Source organism: Oryzias latipes, chromosome 8 (genome assembly GCF_002234675.1).
Source record: "Oryzias latipes chromosome 8, ASM223467v1".
Lineage (NCBI taxonomy): Eukaryota > Metazoa > Chordata > Actinopteri > Beloniformes > Adrianichthyidae > Oryzias > Oryzias latipes.
Genome location: NC_019866.2, coordinates 10,097,808 through 10,117,100, shown reverse-complemented (window position 1 = coordinate 10,117,100; position 19,293 = coordinate 10,097,808). Strand labels below are relative to the sequence as shown.

General features: G+C 40.2%; 2 protein-coding genes across 2 annotated transcripts; both read right to left on the bottom strand.

Annotated features, from left to right (window-relative positions):
* Positions 1-509: 509 nt before the first annotated feature.
* Positions 510-13,275, bottom strand: LOC101170843 (dual specificity mitogen-activated protein kinase kinase 6). The gene is made up of 12 exons (XM_023957526.1): positions 12,941-13,275; positions 6,824-6,893; positions 5,825-5,873; positions 5,629-5,742; positions 5,392-5,511; positions 5,191-5,307; positions 4,762-4,813; positions 4,546-4,673; positions 4,228-4,305; positions 2,576-2,715; positions 2,332-2,377; positions 510-2,261 (listed from the first exon to the last, which is right to left on the bottom strand). Exons 1-12 carry the CDS (start codon positions 12,957-12,959, stop codon positions 2,184-2,186), a joined length of 1,011 nt encoding a protein of 336 aa, XP_023813294.1. The 5' UTR covers positions 12,960-13,275; the 3' UTR covers positions 510-2,183.
* A 355-nt stretch (positions 13,276-13,630) lies between these two features.
* Positions 13,631-17,488, bottom strand: LOC101170589 (BTB/POZ domain-containing protein 17). The gene is made up of 3 exons (XM_004071644.4): positions 17,137-17,488; positions 15,699-15,981; positions 13,631-15,447 (listed from the first exon to the last, which is right to left on the bottom strand). The coding sequence occupies exons 1-3, from the start codon at positions 17,228-17,230 to the stop codon at positions 14,373-14,375; spliced, it is 1,452 nt and encodes a 483-aa protein (XP_004071692.1). The 5' UTR covers positions 17,231-17,488; the 3' UTR covers positions 13,631-14,372.
* Positions 17,489-19,293: the final 1,805 nt, after the last annotated feature.

The following is a 19,293-nucleotide window of genomic DNA, read 5'->3' as shown; positions in this document are numbered from 1 at the left end:
ATAAGTTTCTGGAGTATTTAAAATTTGGCTTTAAATCTTGACAAAAAAAATAATAAAAATTCAAAGAAATGTTAAAAGAAAATTCTCGTCATAGCCCACAAATAAAATTCAACAAACTGTAGTGTCTTGCAACTTGATGGGCTGCAAAAGGTCAGGTCTAAAAAGGCACTTCGAGGCTTTCAGTTACAGCGGAAAAGCACATGTATGTGGAGTGGTGTCCAGTTTCCCGTCTTCACATCAATCAGACTTTCATTACATTGCACCTTCTTTACAGTATCACTTTTAAGAGGATGGAAAACAAACCCTTGGCAACCAGTTCGAGACACAGAGCTGGAACCTGTGCTGGGATGGCATCTGGACCAGTCTGATTCAATATCTCCTCTAAATTCCAGTGCTACAGATAAAAAAAAAAAAGGAAAAAAAGTATGGCCAGAAAGAAACCAGCTATGGATTTTTCTAATAAACGTTAAACTCCATAATCCCCCAACATGAAGTCTATAATAGACACATTTTAAATATACTGAATAAAGCTTTTATTTTTTGTCTTTTATGTAGTTCAAGTTTGTCAGTTCCACCCAGTGAGGAGGTGGTGCACAGAGTGAAGGATGAAGAGGTAGAGCAAGTGTTCCATTCTTATTGGTGTTTCAAACACATTTACATCAAAAGATGGCCAACAGAAAGAAGAAGAAATAACAGCAGCTTCCTTGTGGTGGCACTAAGTTTCCCTTATTATTCACAATCATAAATACTCCCGACTCACTGAAAATGCTGAGAAAACCAGTGGGAACCCGAGGACCCACCGGTGCCATCTTTATCCTTAGTCTCCAAGCACAACAGCCGAGGGCTTTTGCCGTGTCCATGTTGGGTATTTCTGCATAGTACGGTCTGACCAAACAGAGAACTGTTGCCCTGCACGGGCTAAAATGAGGATCTTGGTCCAGTGCTGGAGGTGTGCACAACCTGCGGTGGTGGGGGGGCGATAAACAAGGAACTGGGCCGCCTCCGCAAACTACTGGAAACCTGAGAGGTGGAGCCTGACAGCACATCGATCCGAAACAGGTGCAGGTGAATGCCTGCAAGTCACACGATCTTAAAAACTAACACCAACCATTCAGATCATCTGGGACAGTGCCATTTTCCATAAAAAGACAATATTTACATCTTTAACTCATAAATTATTTCCCTAACATGTTGTCTTTGTAAGCCATGAGAAACGCAGGAACAAACACACAAAGAAGTGCCTCGTTAAAAAAAAAAAAAAGGTTACACCGACACCAGAACTGAGGCATTGGGGTAAAGATTGAAGAGTTTAAATTCTTCTGTACTCAAAAAAAAAACAGGATAAGCCCAAAAGAGAACAAAATAAACAATTAATGCATCAATTAATGTTTACATTTGCAAAATAAATGGCACATAGGAACAGATAAAGCTGAAAGCTTGACTGGGCAACCCCTGAATACTTCCAGGTAGTTCCAATCACAACACTGGAGCTCGCGCTGATGAAAGAAGAATACAAAATAAGTCGATGCGACGTCAATGCCTCGGCTTGCTGATGTTATAGCAGGCTTTGCATTCCCGCCTTGCCACCGGCACGCTGCCCAGAAAGTGACCTTTGACATTTCTAACGTGTTTGTTTCCGATCCCTTCAAAGGCAGCCCCCAAGGCTCTGACCCATCCCATCTGGGGCGCTCCAACAAGGCCACAGTTTGGTAAAATTCACACTTGACAAAATACAGTATCAAACCTTTGAGTAATGAGGAAAAACAGATTGGCATATATAGCTTTCAGTACACAAAATGTATGGTTTGTGTCGGAAGGTAAAACTCAAAAGTATGCAAACATTTTACGCTGCAAACAAATGGCTGTTGGCTCTGTCCACCTTCAAAAGACGCATGAAGGGGTCGAAGTCAAAAGTAAAAATGTTCGACGTATGGGGGCGGGGGGAGGGTTACACCTGTTTGCACAGAGAGCCTAGAGGAGTGACAGAAATCTCCATCGTATCAGTTTGTTTGCAACGCTCTCCCACTCCAGATACTGCTGGCAGTCTTTGTGTCCTCCCCCTGCCGTAAAAGTCTGTCATTCCAGTGAGTTTAAAAAAACAAAAACAAAGAAGCAGGGCCATTGGTTCGTGTGCTAAATGGTCCCGCCCACACTAGCGTAAGGTGGAGCCTGGAGGGAGCCCATCAGGCATCCAGGATGACCTTGACGAAACTGGCCACATCTGTCTCTTTGGAGTCATGAAGGGTGAAAAATGAATGATTCTGAGGGAGGAGAAGAGGGATCAGTTCAGGCCTCTTCAGAAAATACATCACAACATTTCAAAGAACTCACCATCAACTCTGTGTAAGCTGGCCTTTCCCTTGGCGCCTTTCTTAAACTGTAAAATTAATATATATATAGTAAGTCATAACAAAATCCATATCTTTATAAGCTAAAAACCACAAGACATTGATGAAACAAATGAGCCACAGTTCGACCACCTCTTTGAAGAAACAAATGCTGCCCCCCAGTGGACTTAAGCGACATGAAACGCAAGCCTCAAATGATGAGTAAGGATGAAAGGACTGCGACTCACCACTGTGAGATAAAGTCTACAAACTCTGGAGAGAAGCGGTCTGCAGGCAGCTGGGGAGATGGCTCATCCACCACCTGCTTGAGCTGCTGGAACGGGGTGCCCCATGAGTCATAGGGGAATTTTAAAATGGCCAGCTCGATCTACAAAACAGGAAGAAAGATTGATAATAGAAAAACACTCCATGTGTACAGTGGGAATAAAAATGTTGGTTATCTGGTGAGATTAAAAAAAATGTTATCAACTGTGTTTTAATGTTTTAAATATACAAAAAAAATGTTATTCCTTTTCTCAAAAATAGATGCTTTCTTGCAAAAATATTCTATAACAGAAAATAAATTAGCTTCATATCAAAGTTTAAAACTGAATTAATTTGGGTTTCATAGCGAATATCAAAGTCAGCTTTTGTGAAACAAGTGAAGAACCAAAAAAAAAAAGAAAAAAAAGGAGGAAAAAACAGAATTCCATCTGCAGGCTGGGTTAGATATTTTTATTAACTAACCGGCATTCATGGGCCGCAGCCAGGAAAACTGCGGATGGTCATCATGACTCAGCATTAGTCAGGGGCTTGTAGGACTTCATATAATCTCAGAATATTCATAACATGACTGTCAGAGTTCAAATGTTCATCTTTTTAAGTGAGATTTTAAATAAAAAAATCGAAATGTCAGATTGATAAATATTACTCATGAGCTTTTATGAAAACAAATGGGGTCAAATGATCTACAGGAGGGCTCTACAACCTTCAACATTTATGATACATATTAATAAACTATTGCTTTTTTTGTATAAACAAAACATAAAACATTCTTAAAACATGTTTGTGAACAAAAGGTTCACATGATTTCTTTTCAAAATAAAAGACACCCTTTACCACGTAGGATCATCTCAAAGCAGCAAACGTAGTGGTAGTTAGTGAGATTTCTATCGTTATCGTTGGTGCATCTCAGTCAGAAATTCAGAAAAATTAGGTGACCCTTCCCGTATATTTGGGTCATATGACGCACTTAAAATCCTCAATTGTTGTTCAATAATAGACATTCCGCCTTAAAATCCACTGCGCCTTACGTATGAATTCTCTCCACTGACCTCAAATGGATTTTTGGAGTACATGTCGCTCAAAGACCTGTCAAAATGTTTGACTTCGGTAAACTACAAAGCCACACCGTGATGTTGGAGCATTATGGGTATTGTAGTCATGTAGTCTGGTGGAGTGATGAGTACTGTTCCTTCAACTCAAAATTACACCTATCTGACTGTTAGGTTTTGCTTAATATGGCATATTGTCCAAAAATAGATATGACTTTCAAAATTATAGACAGCAAAAAAAAAACACAAACTTCAGAGTTTGTGTTTATTTGGGTTACTTCAGAGTTTGTTTGATTTTTCAGAATATTTTCTGCAACCTTCAAAAAATGTTAAAGGATTAGTTTAAGTTTGTATTTCTGCTACAACCTTTTAAAACATGTTCATTACTTTGAAATCTCCCGCGTGTTGCTAACAGTCAATCTTTAGCCTTTTTTCAAAAGTCAAAAATTGTAATATTCATATGTACTATTATTTTTTACAGAATTTAAATGAAAATTTAAAGTCGAAATAAAAAACTTATTTTGTAAGAAAATCATTTTGTACGTTTTTTGTTTTTTTAAACTCACCATAGTGATGCCCAGACTCCAAATGTCTGACTTGACACTGTAGCCTTTCTGGTTAAGATCCGGGTTGATCCGTTCAGGCTGGAAAGACATTTTTTTTTTCAAAAAGAAAATTAGATATTTTGTTTTTTAAGTGAGAAAAACAATTTGAAGCAACAACTAAATAAATAAAAGTCCTTTGGATTTGTCTGCTAAAGTATTTGTTTTCCCGCCAACATAAATTTAATTTCGTTTTGCACGTTTCCAGCAGATCAATAGTTCATCAGTGGTGCTGGCACACAACGCCTATGGGTAGTTCAAGGCCACCAAGTCTCCACTCACCGCCATGTAAGGCTTGCAGCCAGCATCCATGGTTTTGGCCACAGAGTCCACCAAGTGGCCGCTGATGCCAAAGTCGCACATTTTCACTTGGCCCAGAGTATTGATTAGAACATTGGAAGGCTTCACATCTGGAGGAGAAAGAGGGGAAGAATTGAGAAGAACAATACAGCAACAAAATGTTGCACACTGCATTTGCCTGACTGATCTTCAGAATACCTCGATGTATCACCGACAGGTTTCTGTGCAGATGCTCCAATGCTTTAACAATCTGTACAAAACAAAGAAGGAAGAAGAGGAAATGTTTCAAATCTGGAAGTAGAGTAGCCTCTGTAACAGTTTGTATTCAGTTTGGCGCAACATAAATAGAACTTTGTATTCATCAGCTGAGCCGAATCCCCTCAAATTCTAGTGCACACATTTTTTTGGTTGCACAAAGCAAACATGTGTGGGATGCAAGATTTCTCCTCTGATCCTTCACACAAGCAGCAATTTAACAATCACAGTGTCTGGCTATCTGACAGCCACTTCCCACAAGTTCAGCTGCCTTGCTTTGTCACCATGGTGGTATAAAGTAGTATTTACCAGTGAATAATTACACACCACAATAACAGAAAAGCAAAAAAAAAAAAAAAAGGCAGGACGTACTGCTACTGCAATCTTGCCCAAGATGTCCTCAGGAATGGTTTTGCCTTTTTCAATAACATTCTTATAAAATTTATCCAAGGAGGTGTCCATCAGCTCCATACAGATCCAGACATCACCCTAAAAAAACAGACACATTTAAAAATATGGGGCGGGGGGGAACCATAGCTGCAATGACATCCTGAGTATATAAAGTGGCCATGCCTCTCTAAATAGGGCGCCATAAAAGGTCACAGTGTAGTGGCAGTCCACCGTCCTCATGGAAATGTCCAGGTCCATGAGCAGCCTCTTCTGCTCCAAAGTATTCACGGTGGCACGAATCCTCTAAACACATAAACATCACTGTCATTCATCGCTTGATCGAAACGCTTCAAACTGGACAGATCTGTGGCCGAAAGGGGGAGAAATAGAGAGTTGGTAGCAACAACGTTGTAAATTGACCTTGACGGCCATGATAACGTTGGTGGGTACGTGTTTCATCTTGTCCACAACTCCGTATGCTCCTCTCCCCAGCTCTTCAATCTGCTCCAAGTCATCCGCCTTCACCACAAAGTTCTGCACAAAAGCAGAAGTAGCAATGATGGACACTTCCAGCTCAACAGAAAACAGAACAAGCGTCAGAGACATGGAAATTTACCTGATCGCCGATTGTGACACAAGCCTTTGAATCGAGGTCTCGAGGGGGCCTGCAGGTACACAACATTTAGATAGAGGGAAAAAAAGAAAAGATCTCATGATCTGCCCACACTGCTCATTTTTCCAGCCACCTCTGTCCTACTTGCAGCTGATTAGCTGGATCAGGTGATTCCAGGATTGCACTGACTGAACACACCTGATCCAGGGTAACCAACCAGCAGCGGCAAGTAGGGCAGGGCCAGCAGGATAACAAGCAAGATGGCGGCAGATCTTTTCAGGTTCTCCTTCCAACCAACCTCTTCATTTTGCTCCACTGTCATCCCATGAATATTTACTTTTTACATCTCTATTTTCCTTCCTCTTTCTAGCTCAGCTTCCTGTTGACTCTTGACTTACTCAAGGGCACATCCCTTCTAAAAGTGGAGGGGATGATGACACCACCACCTCCCACAATCATCCCACAGAGCAGATTGAGCACTACAGCTGTCCCCATGATCAGGTTTTCAAAAATGACCATTAATAATTTCATGATATAGCTGCAGCCCAGAGGGTAGATGATGGTTCAATTCCCGTCCTTTATGGCTAATTTAGTACATCCATAACCATTTTAGCTTGAAAAAGCAAATGTTTAGCAAGTTACTTCAGCTAAAAGTGGCAACTAAATAATGTTACCTTGATATCTAGATAAAAAAATGTTTACTGTATGGATAATTTTTGTTTTAGATGCAGAGCAGAACTTTAGCTCTGATTTCCCTGCATTTTTTTTTATTTGTTACTTGCCTTTGGTGAAAATGTGCAACAAACCCCTTAAAAAAAAACACCACAAAGTACATCTAATGAAACAGAATATAAAACATGTTTCTTTAAAGTGCTGCCACATATTCTGCTTTTTAGCAAAGATATAAGAGTTTAATAAAACAGAAAAACAATAATATCCAGATTTTAATCATTTTATAACCAGTCTTGATGAATTCAAGGGAATAACTAAAGGAAGACTCACGCTGCAGCTGTTGGTTGAGGAGACATGAAAACTTCTTTGGGCAGCTTCGGCCCAGGCACCTTTTTCCTGCCTTAAGAGACAAAAAAGTCCAGATAAAATTCAATTCAATTAACAAATGTAAAACCACCAATAAAGTTTTATTTGTGACTCAAATTTTAAGAGGTTTTTAAACTGTAAAGCTCCATTATTGCTCGCGGTTTCTGTTGCACTGCTAATGTTAGCTTGGGGTTGTGAGGAGCTGTAAGCTAGCGGGAGAAAGCGTAAACAAATGAAAGATGGAATAACAATGGAGGGTTACTTTTGCGTCAGCAGACCCGCCCACAACTCAGAGGCAAATTTCAAATGAACTTCTGCTGCGTTGCAAAAAAGGTTGTTTTTTTTAAAAACAGTGTTTTTTGATTTTGGCTAAAAACTACTGAGCCCGTGTCCTGACATGGATAAAATAAAAAAGATCTCGTTCCCACAAATTAATATCTTGTTCTCACAAATCAATATCGTGTTCTCCAAAAATAATATTTCGTTCCCACAAAATAATATTTTGTTCCCTCGAAATAATTAATTTGCGCGAACGGAATAATTATTCACGTGATTAGTCATTCATAAACACGGATGTCAGCGATACTTGGATTTAGAGCAGATACCTTCACATTTCTGTCTGTGTCTCATTACATTGCATGGAAGACACTGAGGACATTCATTCAGGAGGGGAAAAATAAAAACAAGAATGATCGATTTATTATTGTCTCGATGACAATAAGAAAAATATAATATTTAGGATGTCCAAGCTTGCTGCTTCCCCATACCGCAACGATTCTCCGGCAGGGCTCGACATAGCCATTTGTCCGCTGGCCCGGTCCTGTTTTTCGAGCAGTACGGACCACAAGACTTTATTTTTTACTTGTCCGCTCGGGCCACTAAAATATCTAACAATTAATACATTTTTCACCTTTTACAATAAAGTATATTTTGCGAAAACGTGTAGATTTACCTCGTCTTTATAATTCACTTTTTCTGCTAGTCCTGTGTTCAGACTTCAAGGGTTTCTATGGGAAACCTTTTATCACTCTTCTCCTCCTCTCCCGCCTGCGCGCGCGGCTGTCACTGCCGAGCACCACGCGGCACGCGCTCACTCAATTTTTTTTTTCAAACTTTATTGAATGTAACAATTCAATACTAAACAATGTTAAACAGCAACAACGAAGGAACAAGCCAGTGGGTCATTATTACATTTAAGGCAGATATATTTAAACTGACACACACATCAGCGCACGCCCTGGTGGTTTTTCACCGCGATGATCATAAATCCAACACCGTCACTGAAGAGAGACTGAAGCATGTCAGAGATGTGGAAGACGTGGCAGGAATAGATAGGAATATGTTAGATGGAGTGACGGGTGGAATTAGTGCTATGGACAGCAAGATATTTAATGAAGGCATTGAAGATGAAACTGTATGCACTAAGCTTTAAGCTGAATGTCAAAGAATCAAAGGCAACTCAAAATACCTGAATCTCAGACTCAAATGGAGTATAAGGTCAAACTACTTAATTTTGTTTTTCTTTACAACACTGTAAGCAGTAAGTATTTCTAGTTAGCTGAATGATCTCAGTAATTTAATTGTATTTAATTTTTCAATTATTTAATTTAATTAGGTAACTAAAGTAACTAAAAAGTAAATGTAACTTTGCAAAAGTAACAAAAAGCAGAACCTTAAGGCAGTCAGGGCAAAAAAGTCAATAAAACTTCTTAACTATTGATTAGGAACAAATGTGAAATAGCAGTGATTAGAAGCAGCATGAAAACTTCTTAACTAGTGTTTCCTACTACACTGCAGCGCTCTCTTCAAAACATCTGAAACAGACTAGAGCAGATTTAAGTTTGATATGCTCTATTTTCAGTCATTGAAAAGTGTATAAATTAGTGTTAGATGTCACCAGAATGCACCAAATTGCACCATATTAAAATTTTCCGGGGGGGCATGCCCCCGGACCCCCCTAAAGTTGCAAGCACTTGCGGAGCGGCGGGTCTCGCTGTGCGCGGTGTCGGGCCAGTAACTTTCAAAAACTACTGGCCCTGTGGGCCAGTGCAAATTTCTGGGCTATGTCAACCCCTGTCCGGACATAGTTCGCTTGAGCTTTGTGCTGCTACGAGACAGCCAGCCAGCGGACATTGTAGTTAAGGGTCGAATAGGAATAATAATATTCAGGACTTGTCTTTTATTAACATTCTCGTTAGCAGTCGCTTAACATCCAAAGGCTACATGCTACACAACCCATCATGCATCACACATATCCCATAATGCATCTCGACCAATCACCGTGACCCTGTAACTGTGAAGCATTCAAATACAACAGGACAAATTATAGCCTACGTAGCATGTAACCTGCTAGCCTTCAGATGTTAAGTGACTGCTAAAGATGTGTTAATAAAAGACAAGTCCTGAATATTATTATTCCTATTCATCCCTAAACTACAATATGCCATACCGCAGCTGGGTGGCCGGTAGACGGCCAGCCAGCTGCCCGAATGCCGGCGTGACAAGCAAAAGAGTTCTGTGGCAGAGCTAGGAGCTATGTCCGGAGAATCGCTGCGGTATGGCGAAGCAGCAAGCTTTAGCATCCTAAATTTTATGATATTTTTCGTATTTTCATTGAGACAATAATAAATTGATCATTCTTGTTTTTATTTTCCCTTTCTTGAACAAATCTGGGTCACAGAGAAGCGGCTTTTGCGGCAGGACGGAGAGCATATCCGTGTTTATGAATGACTTATGACATGAATAATTATTTCATTCGCACAAATTAATTATTGCGTGGGAACGAGATTTTAATTTGTGGGAACAACATATTAATTTGTGGGAACAAGTTATTTTTTATCTTATTCATGTCAGGACACGGGCTCCGTAAAAAACAGAGATAGAAATAGTTTTAAAATATATAGTTGAATCTGCTTTACCCGACAGTTGCAAACTAGTTTTGACATTTTTTAAAATAAGTCATTTAAAATTCAAAAATCATTGACAAACTTAGTGTCAAGATACTGAATTCTACATATTTGTGAATTTTGAAAACAATTTCACTTCATTTAGATTTTTCAGAAAATATGAAAAAGACATAACTTATTTTTCCATGACTGACTGTCGGACACACCTAAATATGTCATGAATGAGTGCAGCATTTTTTTTAAATAAACATACTTAAATGCAGCATCAGTGTGCGTCAGAACATGTAACTCTCATTACAAATTCTATTGTTTACCTATATATTGTTTTTACTCATGGCTTTATGAGAGAGAGACAAGACGCTTAAAAAAAACAGGGAAAATGCTGAAACAACGTGGGCAGCTTATGCATTCAGCCACCAGCTCCATGCCATCCTACACTGACGCATCACCAGCATGTTGGAATCCACCTTTTAGTGAGTCACCTGACAGTTTTCACCCGCTCAGGACTGGCCAGGTCTGAACTACTGGGGCTTCTGAGGCATTATGGCAGGAAGGGCATGAGTGAAAGAGGATAAACTGTCAATAGATGGTTTTTGGCTGACACAAAGTAGATCTGTTACCCAGGTACAGATAAAGTGTGTCTAAACCGAAAAATAAAATAAAAAAGGTGGACTAAATGACTCATTACCTTTGGCATGATGACATTAGAAGTGATGAAGGTTTTTGACCTTTTTTAAAGCAGGCTTTGTTTTAATCTTGTTTGTAATATTTTGTGGCCTTTTCTGTGCTAAATCATTGACATCAGCCCTTTTTCTAAACACTGTTTACCAACAGACTCCGGGATTTCCCAGAAGCTGCTATGAGGGCCTGTCTGCCTGATAACGCCGCAGCGCCTTTGAGCAGGAACTCCAAAAAAGCAAAAGCAAAAAAAAAAAAAAAAAAGCTCATCCTTTCCTTGACACTGGTGCTTTTGCATGTTTGTTCTTGCTGGAAGGCCAAGCGGAAAAACAGAGCACTTCACCAGAAATGTGCTGTATGTGCTTCTGCAGGGCTTCATCGTTTATGAAGAACCATGTAGGACGTTGCTGAATAAATATGTTTGAGAGCAACAAGAAGAAGGCAAGAAAAATCCCAGCACTGAAATGACTGTTTGCAAAACGGAGGTAAATATTGTGATTTTACAATCATTCTTACAGTGACACAGCATGAGTCACTTAAGTTGGTCAGGCAAGTACTCTAGTGAAGGAGGAAGACGTGGGCAAACCACTGTTCATCGATTTCAGCTGGAAAGGGAAGTAAACGTGGTCAAAGATTTCAGATATTGCATCCATCAGTGACAGAGACACGTCCGCTGTGTGCTGCAAGCCTAAAATAAGAGTCCAGACAGTGAGCTTGTTTCATGCTGCAGGGTGAGATTGAATGCGATTTACCCACACATGCCGAGTCAAAAATAGACTTAGCATTTCCTGTGCATGAGGTAAACCAAGAGCGCTTAAAGAATTTGTATCACCTGACGAAGAATTCAGGCGTTTGGTCACACGAGAAAAGAGGGTTTTACATGCAAACATGGTGGAGCTGCAGTCAAACAACCTGCTTGTCAAAGCTATTTTAAGCTGTTAGAGATAATGCTCTGCTGATCGACTCCAACAATTATGTCATGCAGGTGCAAAAACACACAAAAAAAGCAGTTTCTATGCAGTTTCACTAAGAGTGGAGTTTCTTTTTGAATAATGTGGAGTAATAATAGTCGGAAAATACTGTCTCTTCTCAGGTAACTGTCTTGGTTTATGGAAAGCTGCATGCAAGAAACCCTTGTTACAGTGATCGTGGGCTGGGAAATAACACAACCAGTCAGATTGGAAATATCCGCTTGAACTGTTAGGACCCTTGGGAAATATGTTGTCACTATATTTGGTCCAATTGCTGTCACTGTTCAGGATAGTCAGGGCCAGCCTGACGACGGCAGCCTTCTCCTGCAAGATCCTCAAACTGAGCCTACAGGACGCAATAGTTCCATGACATCAGCCACAACTGCAGTCAAAGTTCATCCAGGCAGCAGCAGCAGCAGGGAAAATAAAAATCTTCAAGAGATCAGAGCAATAAAAGGAAACAGGAAGGCAGACGGGCAGGAGTGGCTTCAATGTCATGTCATGAAAAATTTGAAAGAGGAAAAAAAAAATCTCTCAGTGGAAAATACCTAGTAGTCCAGAAAAACTAAGTAATGTGAACAAGAATTTCTGGATTGTGCATGGGATCAAGGACCATTTAGCTGCTTGGCGAGTCATCATCAGGAAGCACCAGCCCTTACTAGAAAAGATCCATCCAGAGAACGATGAGTCATGCACGGATAAACTTCCACACCACTTTTATCTGTGCTGTTCGGCAGAATCTCTGAAAGTGGATCATAGAGACAGAGGCTCTGGAGGAGCGCGGGTACCTGCTTGGTTGCGTTGCAACAAATGAACTGTCAACAATAGGGAAATTGCATATTCGGCGTAGGTGCTGCAAGTCAAAACATGTCATGTAGGCCAAAGGCTCTGATTGCCTGAGCGGCTCGCGGCTAAGTAGCGTGCACTCAGACCATGGTAACGCTAGTATGATTGTGTAACAGCGCACGCGGCTAACTCAAAATGTAAATTGACGTCATTATCGTGCTCTTCTTGTGACGCTTTTGGAAACAAAAGCATCTAGAACACACTGACAGTATTTAGGTTTGGGTGAAGCTAACACATTGTAAAGTAAAAACACCTGTGGCCCCGAAGGTTTTGGACTCAAATGAAATAAATTTAACTCGGTTTACGGACTTCCATTAGCGGAACATTAGTTAACAACAGCTCGTCAGGCTATTCTTGCTGACGTGAAAATGAGGTAAGCTAGCCACACGAGAACTGAAATAAATGAGTGCGATGGTTCGCTACTGCTAAGTTCAGTAAATATAAGGCAGTACTTTTGATGATGCGTTCTATATAAATATTTAAGTTTACAGACTTTGGGAAGTGGGACAGACATGCATGTAGCTTCGTTTTCCTCTTCTCATACAGGCAGGTTCCCACCTGACAAGGTTATGTTTTTTACACAAAGTTAGCTGAACTACTTCCGCGCTCATATCACCTCGGTAGTTTAGTTACTTTTGTAAAAGGTGCAGGAGTAAAAAGGGTGGGAAAATAAGTCTTACCTCCTTTGGAGAGAGACATTTCCCCTTTGCTTTGATGGGGGGGAAGGGAAGTACAAAAGACTTGGCTTTTTTTTTTCCTCCTTCTTCTTCCCTACTCCCTCCCTCCCTTAGATTTACCCTTACACCCGCTCAGGATCGCTGCACATCCAGCGGCAGTTAAAATGAGGCGGTTAGAGCTCCTGCAAGCTTGATGCGGAAACGAAAAGTTTCCGCGATAAAATGACGATAAGCAGATGGATGCACAACTTTTTATAAATCTCAACAGTACGCGAGAGTTTGCTAACGCAACCTGCACCGGGGTGGCCAAAGTCTGACAGCTGAAGGTTTCAACGACGAAGTGACGTATTTCCGGTTTCAAGCTAAGTGTGATGGGACGTGTAGTCAACTGGAGTATTTGACTTTGACTAAAGAGACGTGGAATTTCTGTTTTTTTTGTTTCTCATTAATTCTTGCTCTTTATTTTCTTCTTTATTATTTCTAAATGTGTTACCATAAAATAGATTTCTTGAAGTTGTAGAATTTTTGCAAGTCACAATATGGATAATTCTAGAAATACTTTTTTTAACTAACAAAAAAAAGAAAAATTCAAATTTATTTAACCCTTAGTCAATAGCGAGCAATGGCTAGTGGCAACAGAATGTTTTTTTTTGTTAAAAAAATATCACTTCTTGCAAACCAGTAATTCTTGACCTTTATTTTCTCCTTTATTATTATTTTTTTTAAATTTATTACAATGACATGGATTTTTAGAAGTCATAGAATTCTAGCTAAGTACAATACAGAGCTCCTGGGAAAATAAATAAATACATTTTCTTTTCTTTTTTTTTGGGGGGGGGGGGGGCACAGAGGGTGCAAAGGAAGCAAAGGTAAAAATAATATAAATAATATACAGCTTTTTTCCATAGCCTGACAAGACAGTTCGCCTGTAAATTAAGTGATAATGGGGTTCTTTTTTTCCATTTTTATTTTATGAGTTTCAAACTGTATACAATATTCCATTAGAGCACATAAATGATAAAAATCTATATAAGTAAAAGTAATTGTAGTTTATCTTGGGAAAAAAGCCTCTATAGAACCATGTGTAACTGGGTGAAAAATGAACATTGCTTTGAATAATAAATTTAAGGAAAATATGCAACCACATTTTGAGATACATTAAGAAATACAGTACAATGATGATTTTTCTCACATTAAAAATTAAGATCCAAAGAATGCAATTATTATAAATATGGGTTGTACAGTTTAAAATACTTGATTTTCTTTCTAAACTTGCCCAATCTGAACAGCTGGAAGACAATAAAATGCACCAAATCATTACAATAACACAGATATGAAAGACACACATCTGCTGTGATATGAGTGTACTTTGGAACATGTGCATGTGATTGTGTGGGTGGTAGAGGGATAGTGAGGTTCCTGGGAATTTGTGGTTTTACTTCCTAGCAACAAGCAGTGTATGGTAGAGAGGTTTGATCACAATGTGCAGATAAAGAGAACTGTCAATTAGATAGTCTGATGAACGGCGCTGCAAATCTGCATCCATCAAAAAATCCCCAGCCTCCTCTGTACTTTGGTGGAAGTTGTAGACGTGGCGGACCACCACTTTTCCTTGCTGCTTTGCCATAACAATGACGGTTTTCTGGAAGCTGACACCAGCAAAGTCTGGGCTGGAGGTGGCCGGAGTTACAATGATGCGAGGATGGCCTGCCTCTGTGCGGGTGGGCTGCATGGCACCAAGTTCGGAATATGACGATCTGGCGCTGAGTGGCAGCCATCGAGGAGAGAAAAGAGCATTCCATGTCACTCTCTTACTAGAATCGTGGCCACTTGGCCCAAGCTGTGTCTGAAAGCTAAAGCTGCGATCGTCACGAGTAGGACTGTTGATGACCCATGGAGAACCCCAGGAGGATGACAGGTAGTTGCGGGGGGTGAAAATACTGCAGTTGACATCAAAGTACTTTGCCAGTTGAATTGGCGAAGCCGAGTGAAATTGGAAAGCTAGATATAGGAGATCACGGATGGACTCGTAATACTTTATCAGAAGGAGGGACTGCTTCTGGAGGCGAAAAAGATGATAAGGGGGGATCATGCCATAACGAACAGCCCTTAGGGCAGTTTCCACTGTTGCACTGACAGGTTGGTTCAGATTGACCCAAACCTCCAGAGCCTCAAAGAGCTCCAGTTCACTTTGCAGAATAAGGTCAGAGCGTTGCAGCAAGGACAAGAGCAGGTCTTCACTAATGGAGCCCCATTCTTTGCTCTGCAGCACAGAAGACAGGTTCCAGGACAAGTATAGGAGACAGCTGTCCCGTAGGGTCGTGTCCCCAATTTTTAGTGCATAGTTATACCAACTAACCACGTGACCTGTTGGCGAATCACTGGAAAGATGTTGAGTCATGTAGTGGGTCAGACCTTGCTGTAAGCCCCACACGTGATATTTGGTGGCCAGCGTGTGCAGGAATATAGCTTGATCTAGCCGTACGGAAATGTCACCGCAGTACAGATACCTGCAAAAGAAAGTATTTTTAAAACAAACATTATTTCTCTGAGCCTAGCTATACAAAAATATTGCAAAAGTAGCCCACATGAGTCACTCAAAAAGCCCACACTTTTATGTTAACTGAAGCTAAAACAGTGAGTCTAGTTTTAGAATACTTAAAGGTGGAACAATCCAAATGTCCAAATGTGAAAAGAATGAAAAACATTCATATATCTGCAACCAGTTCTGCATTATTTAGTCAATAAAGTGCTTAGTCACCTGATAAACTTGTCAAAAACAGCTGCGCAGAGGGCGGTCTCTGTCAAAATCACAGCGCTGTTGTTGCGATTGACCAGCAGCTCCTCAAACACATCACTCTGCAGTGTCAGGACCAAACTGTGGGCTTGGATCACCTTCACCTCATCTGTGTCAATGGTCTGCACCCGCAGAGTGACGTCACTCCCGTTCCCCATGGCCAGTAGTGTCTCCATCCGATGCACAAGGCTCATGGAGTGATTCAGCACTGTGGCTCCATTGTCAAGAAGCTCCTGCTTCAAAGGTGCTTCAAAAAACAAGGGGGAGAAAAACACAGAGGACGCCTTTACGTTTGCACAAAAGCTAATTGATTTGAAATAGCACTCATTTAATTTCAATTATCTGTCACAAATGTTAGGGCACAATCTGCCTGCATTATCTGTTTATCTAAAATGATGTCTAGCACAAAGTAACTCAAGATCAGTCAAAGCACAACTGATGAAACTGCAACTTAGGAGAAACTTGCAAAAATCACTTTTCCTTTCTGCTTTCAATTAGAGGAAACTAGTGAAAGACAGGAGCCAGGTGGCTGACTCAGGAACCTCACATTCCAGATGCACAAAGAAGATTCCTAAGTTTGCAGTCCCACTGCAGAAGGCTGCCTTAAAGTGCGGTCTCTTGAGCGCAAGCAGCAACATACTGAAGGACCCAACACGAAAGACTCAGCATGAAAAATTGCTGTTTCTATTCTGCTCTGCCACAGCCAGCAGCAGGCTTGTTGGCCTCCTGTTGGGGTTTAATGAGACACAGGGGGAAGCACACTTGTCTCCCTGGGACATCTCACAGTTGTCATTTCTTCACCACAATCTAGTGCCCCCACTTCAAAGTAATCTCTCCCCAATTAGCTGGCTAGCAACCTAAACTATTTGTGCATAGTGGAGTACAGCGGGGTGTACTTCAAAATGTTTCTAACACAATGTGCCTGATAGGAAACAATAATAAACGTATTATTAAAAAAAAGTTTTTTGTTTTTTTTGTATGGTAATTTTGGACGCTTGTTTAATTTATCTTTTTCAATTTACAACTTAATTTTTCCACAAACAATAAAGAACATTTTGTTGCTTCCTTTACTCACACAACAGACAATATGCGCATTCTCAAATTACTAGCATTGAATGAAACTGTCCCAGTCAGTCTGATTACTTAGAAAAATATAATATTATAAAAGATTTTTCCAGGACTTATTTAGTGTGGATTTTGCGTAAAGAAAAAATGCATTGAATAACCAACTAACTAATCATTTTTTGCCCTGAAGCAAAGCACACACACTCACGCGTAGCTTGCTGCCCACTTACAGTATGGGGGAAGCTGGACTAAAATAGAGTAATGCAGCTTCTCGTACAGTGCAGGATATTGAAACTAATTAAATCTTCAACAAAAATTTCAACAACCAATGTCTTACCTCCGCTGACTGTAAAAGAGTTTAAGGAGATGAAGAAGAGTAGGCTGCCCACATAGACCCAGGCAGGAATCTCCTGTCCGCATGAATGTACCATGTCTTCCTTTTTTTTTGTCCTGTGGCTTCTGTCACACTTCTCTGGTTGCAGAAAGGTGTGCTGCCCTGTGTGCTGCAAGCTTCCCTGTCCTGGACTCTTTATGTAGGACGCTGGCCTTTCCCTGGCGCATCTCACAACCCCACGGACTCCATTGATTGGTGGAACGTGGCAGGGGCGTTGCCATAGCGACGGCTTTGATTTTAAATTTCTCTTTTTTCAGATGTTACATGGCATTGATCAGTGGCACCAGGCCAGCCAAAGACTCAGCTTAATGTTTTTTGGGGGGATTTTTTTTTTTGTTTAAATGTCTGTAGGGGTTTGCTTGCTTTTAGGAATCAATAACAGCACAGTTTGCCACATTTGTACAGCAGTCAGAATGCAGCAGATCTCTGAGCTGAGGAGCGCATGATTCATACGTTAAATACAATCAGTGCCATAATTAGAGAGCTAATTGCAACTGTTGCCATTGAGACTTTCTGCCAAATGTAATTGGGGTTCTAATATGTGTGACTAACTCCAGTCAATCAAATCTTATAAACCTTTTACAGGGCAGTCTTTTAGATGGGTGCAATTTTTCCTCAGATGGCATGTTAATCCCACTAATGTGAAGATAATTTCATTGGTGCTAGCTAAGATCATCAATTTGAAACAACTTCAGACAGCCAAACTTTTTTGCCAATCAAAATTTAATGGACTGACACTAAAATGCCTTTGTTTTTATTTGAACATCCATATAAAAAGCAAGTGTTCATGAGACATCCTGTGGTGCATCTTAGTGGAAACATAAATCTATTTTTAGTGTTACCTTTTTACCTCACAAACCTTTCAGAGTTTGCAGGGACTGAATTAATGACTGTAATCCAAATTACGGGATACAGAGTTAACGGTCCACTGCTTATAGGGAACACACTACCCTCCAAGCTATGATAATCAATAAAACTCCATGATGGCTAAAAGTGAGCTCTATAACTTAACATTGCACGAGAAGCAAATATCCTAAAGCACCATGCAATAACTGGGCTACAACAGATTTCTACTTTGGTGAATCAACTTAAATGCATAATAGGTTGTACTCACATGGACAAAAAGAGTTATATGAGAGTATTTATAAACTAATACCGTCAGTCAGTAAGAATTTTGATTTTTAATAAGGAAACGTTTTTTAAAAGATCAAATTTCTTCTAGAAAAATAGAAATTCCATGCTCTATGATGAATATATTTATAACAGGTGATCATTTTAGATAGATTTGGGTTGTTGTGAGGCCCTGAGGCGTGCTGGGCTGCAGTAAAAATGCAGAAAAAATTGTCCTCCAAGTCCCAAACCTAAGCCACTGCTATGAATAACCTGACATGTTCTCAAAGGAGAGAGTGCTGCTGAAGTGCCCTAATGAATCCAGCTTCAGCAGGCTGGACTAGACAACACAGACAAGTAGCCTATATGGAAAAGTATTCTGCTTTCAGACCATGGATGCAGATGTTTATAAATAGCACTCTATGGAGATGCAAAAATGGAGGCTCACCCAAAGGCCTCTTTAGGAATCGGAACAGGACGTGTCCTCCATTAAGGTCACTTTGTGTTCTGTTTTAACTTAAATTCCAATTTTGAGTGTTAAGGGCCACAAAGGAACTGATTGACAAGTTGCGTGATTTTTGAGAGCATCCCTCAGGACGAGATCCATCGAGATATCGATTCGTCACAGGGGGCCCCCATCACACAGTATAAACAACAAGTTAAGTACAGGCTGAATGCCAGAGCTGCAGCTCTAGCAGAGGAAGAATTCAGTCCTGCCCTGAACCCCGAGGGAATGCACCCATTGACCAACCCTGCAAAAAAAAGAAAAAAAAGCCTTTTACTTAGCACTTTGACTGACTGTGAATTACTATGAGTCCCCACCTCTTTGTGTCATTTATTTGGCAAAAGTGAGATAGCATTAATCTATTTTATCACATCAAAATGATTTAAAATTGATCAAAGCATTTTCTCTATATAGGCTTTTCAAGTTTATAAAACAAATTTGAGCATATAATTTAAAAACTTTAATTAGAAAAGGCTGAGTTTTGA

Excerpts from the sequence above, each read along its gene's own strand:
- LOC101170843 (XM_023957526.1), bottom strand. Across the intron at positions 5,874-6,823 it reads CCTCAACCAACAGCTGCAGC|GCCCCCTCGAGACCTCGATT; the intron begins GTGAGTCTTCCT and ends GTGTACCTGCAG. Across the intron at positions 2,378-2,575 it reads GTAGACTTTATCTCACAGTG|TTTAAGAAAGGCGCCAAGGG; the intron begins GTGAGTCGCAGT and ends TTAATTTTACAG.
- LOC101170589 (XM_004071644.4), bottom strand. The coding sequence starts at position 17,230 with ATGGTACATTCATGCGGACAGGAGATTCCTGCCTGGGTCTATGTGGGC. Across the intron at positions 15,982-17,136 it reads CTCTTTTACAGTCAGCGGAG|CACCTTTGAAGCAGGAGCTT; the intron begins GTAAGACATTGG and ends TGTTTTTTGAAG. Across the intron at positions 15,448-15,698 it reads GTTTTTGACAAGTTTATCAG|GTATCTGTACTGCGGTGACA; the intron begins GTGACTAAGCAC and ends TTTCTTTTGCAG.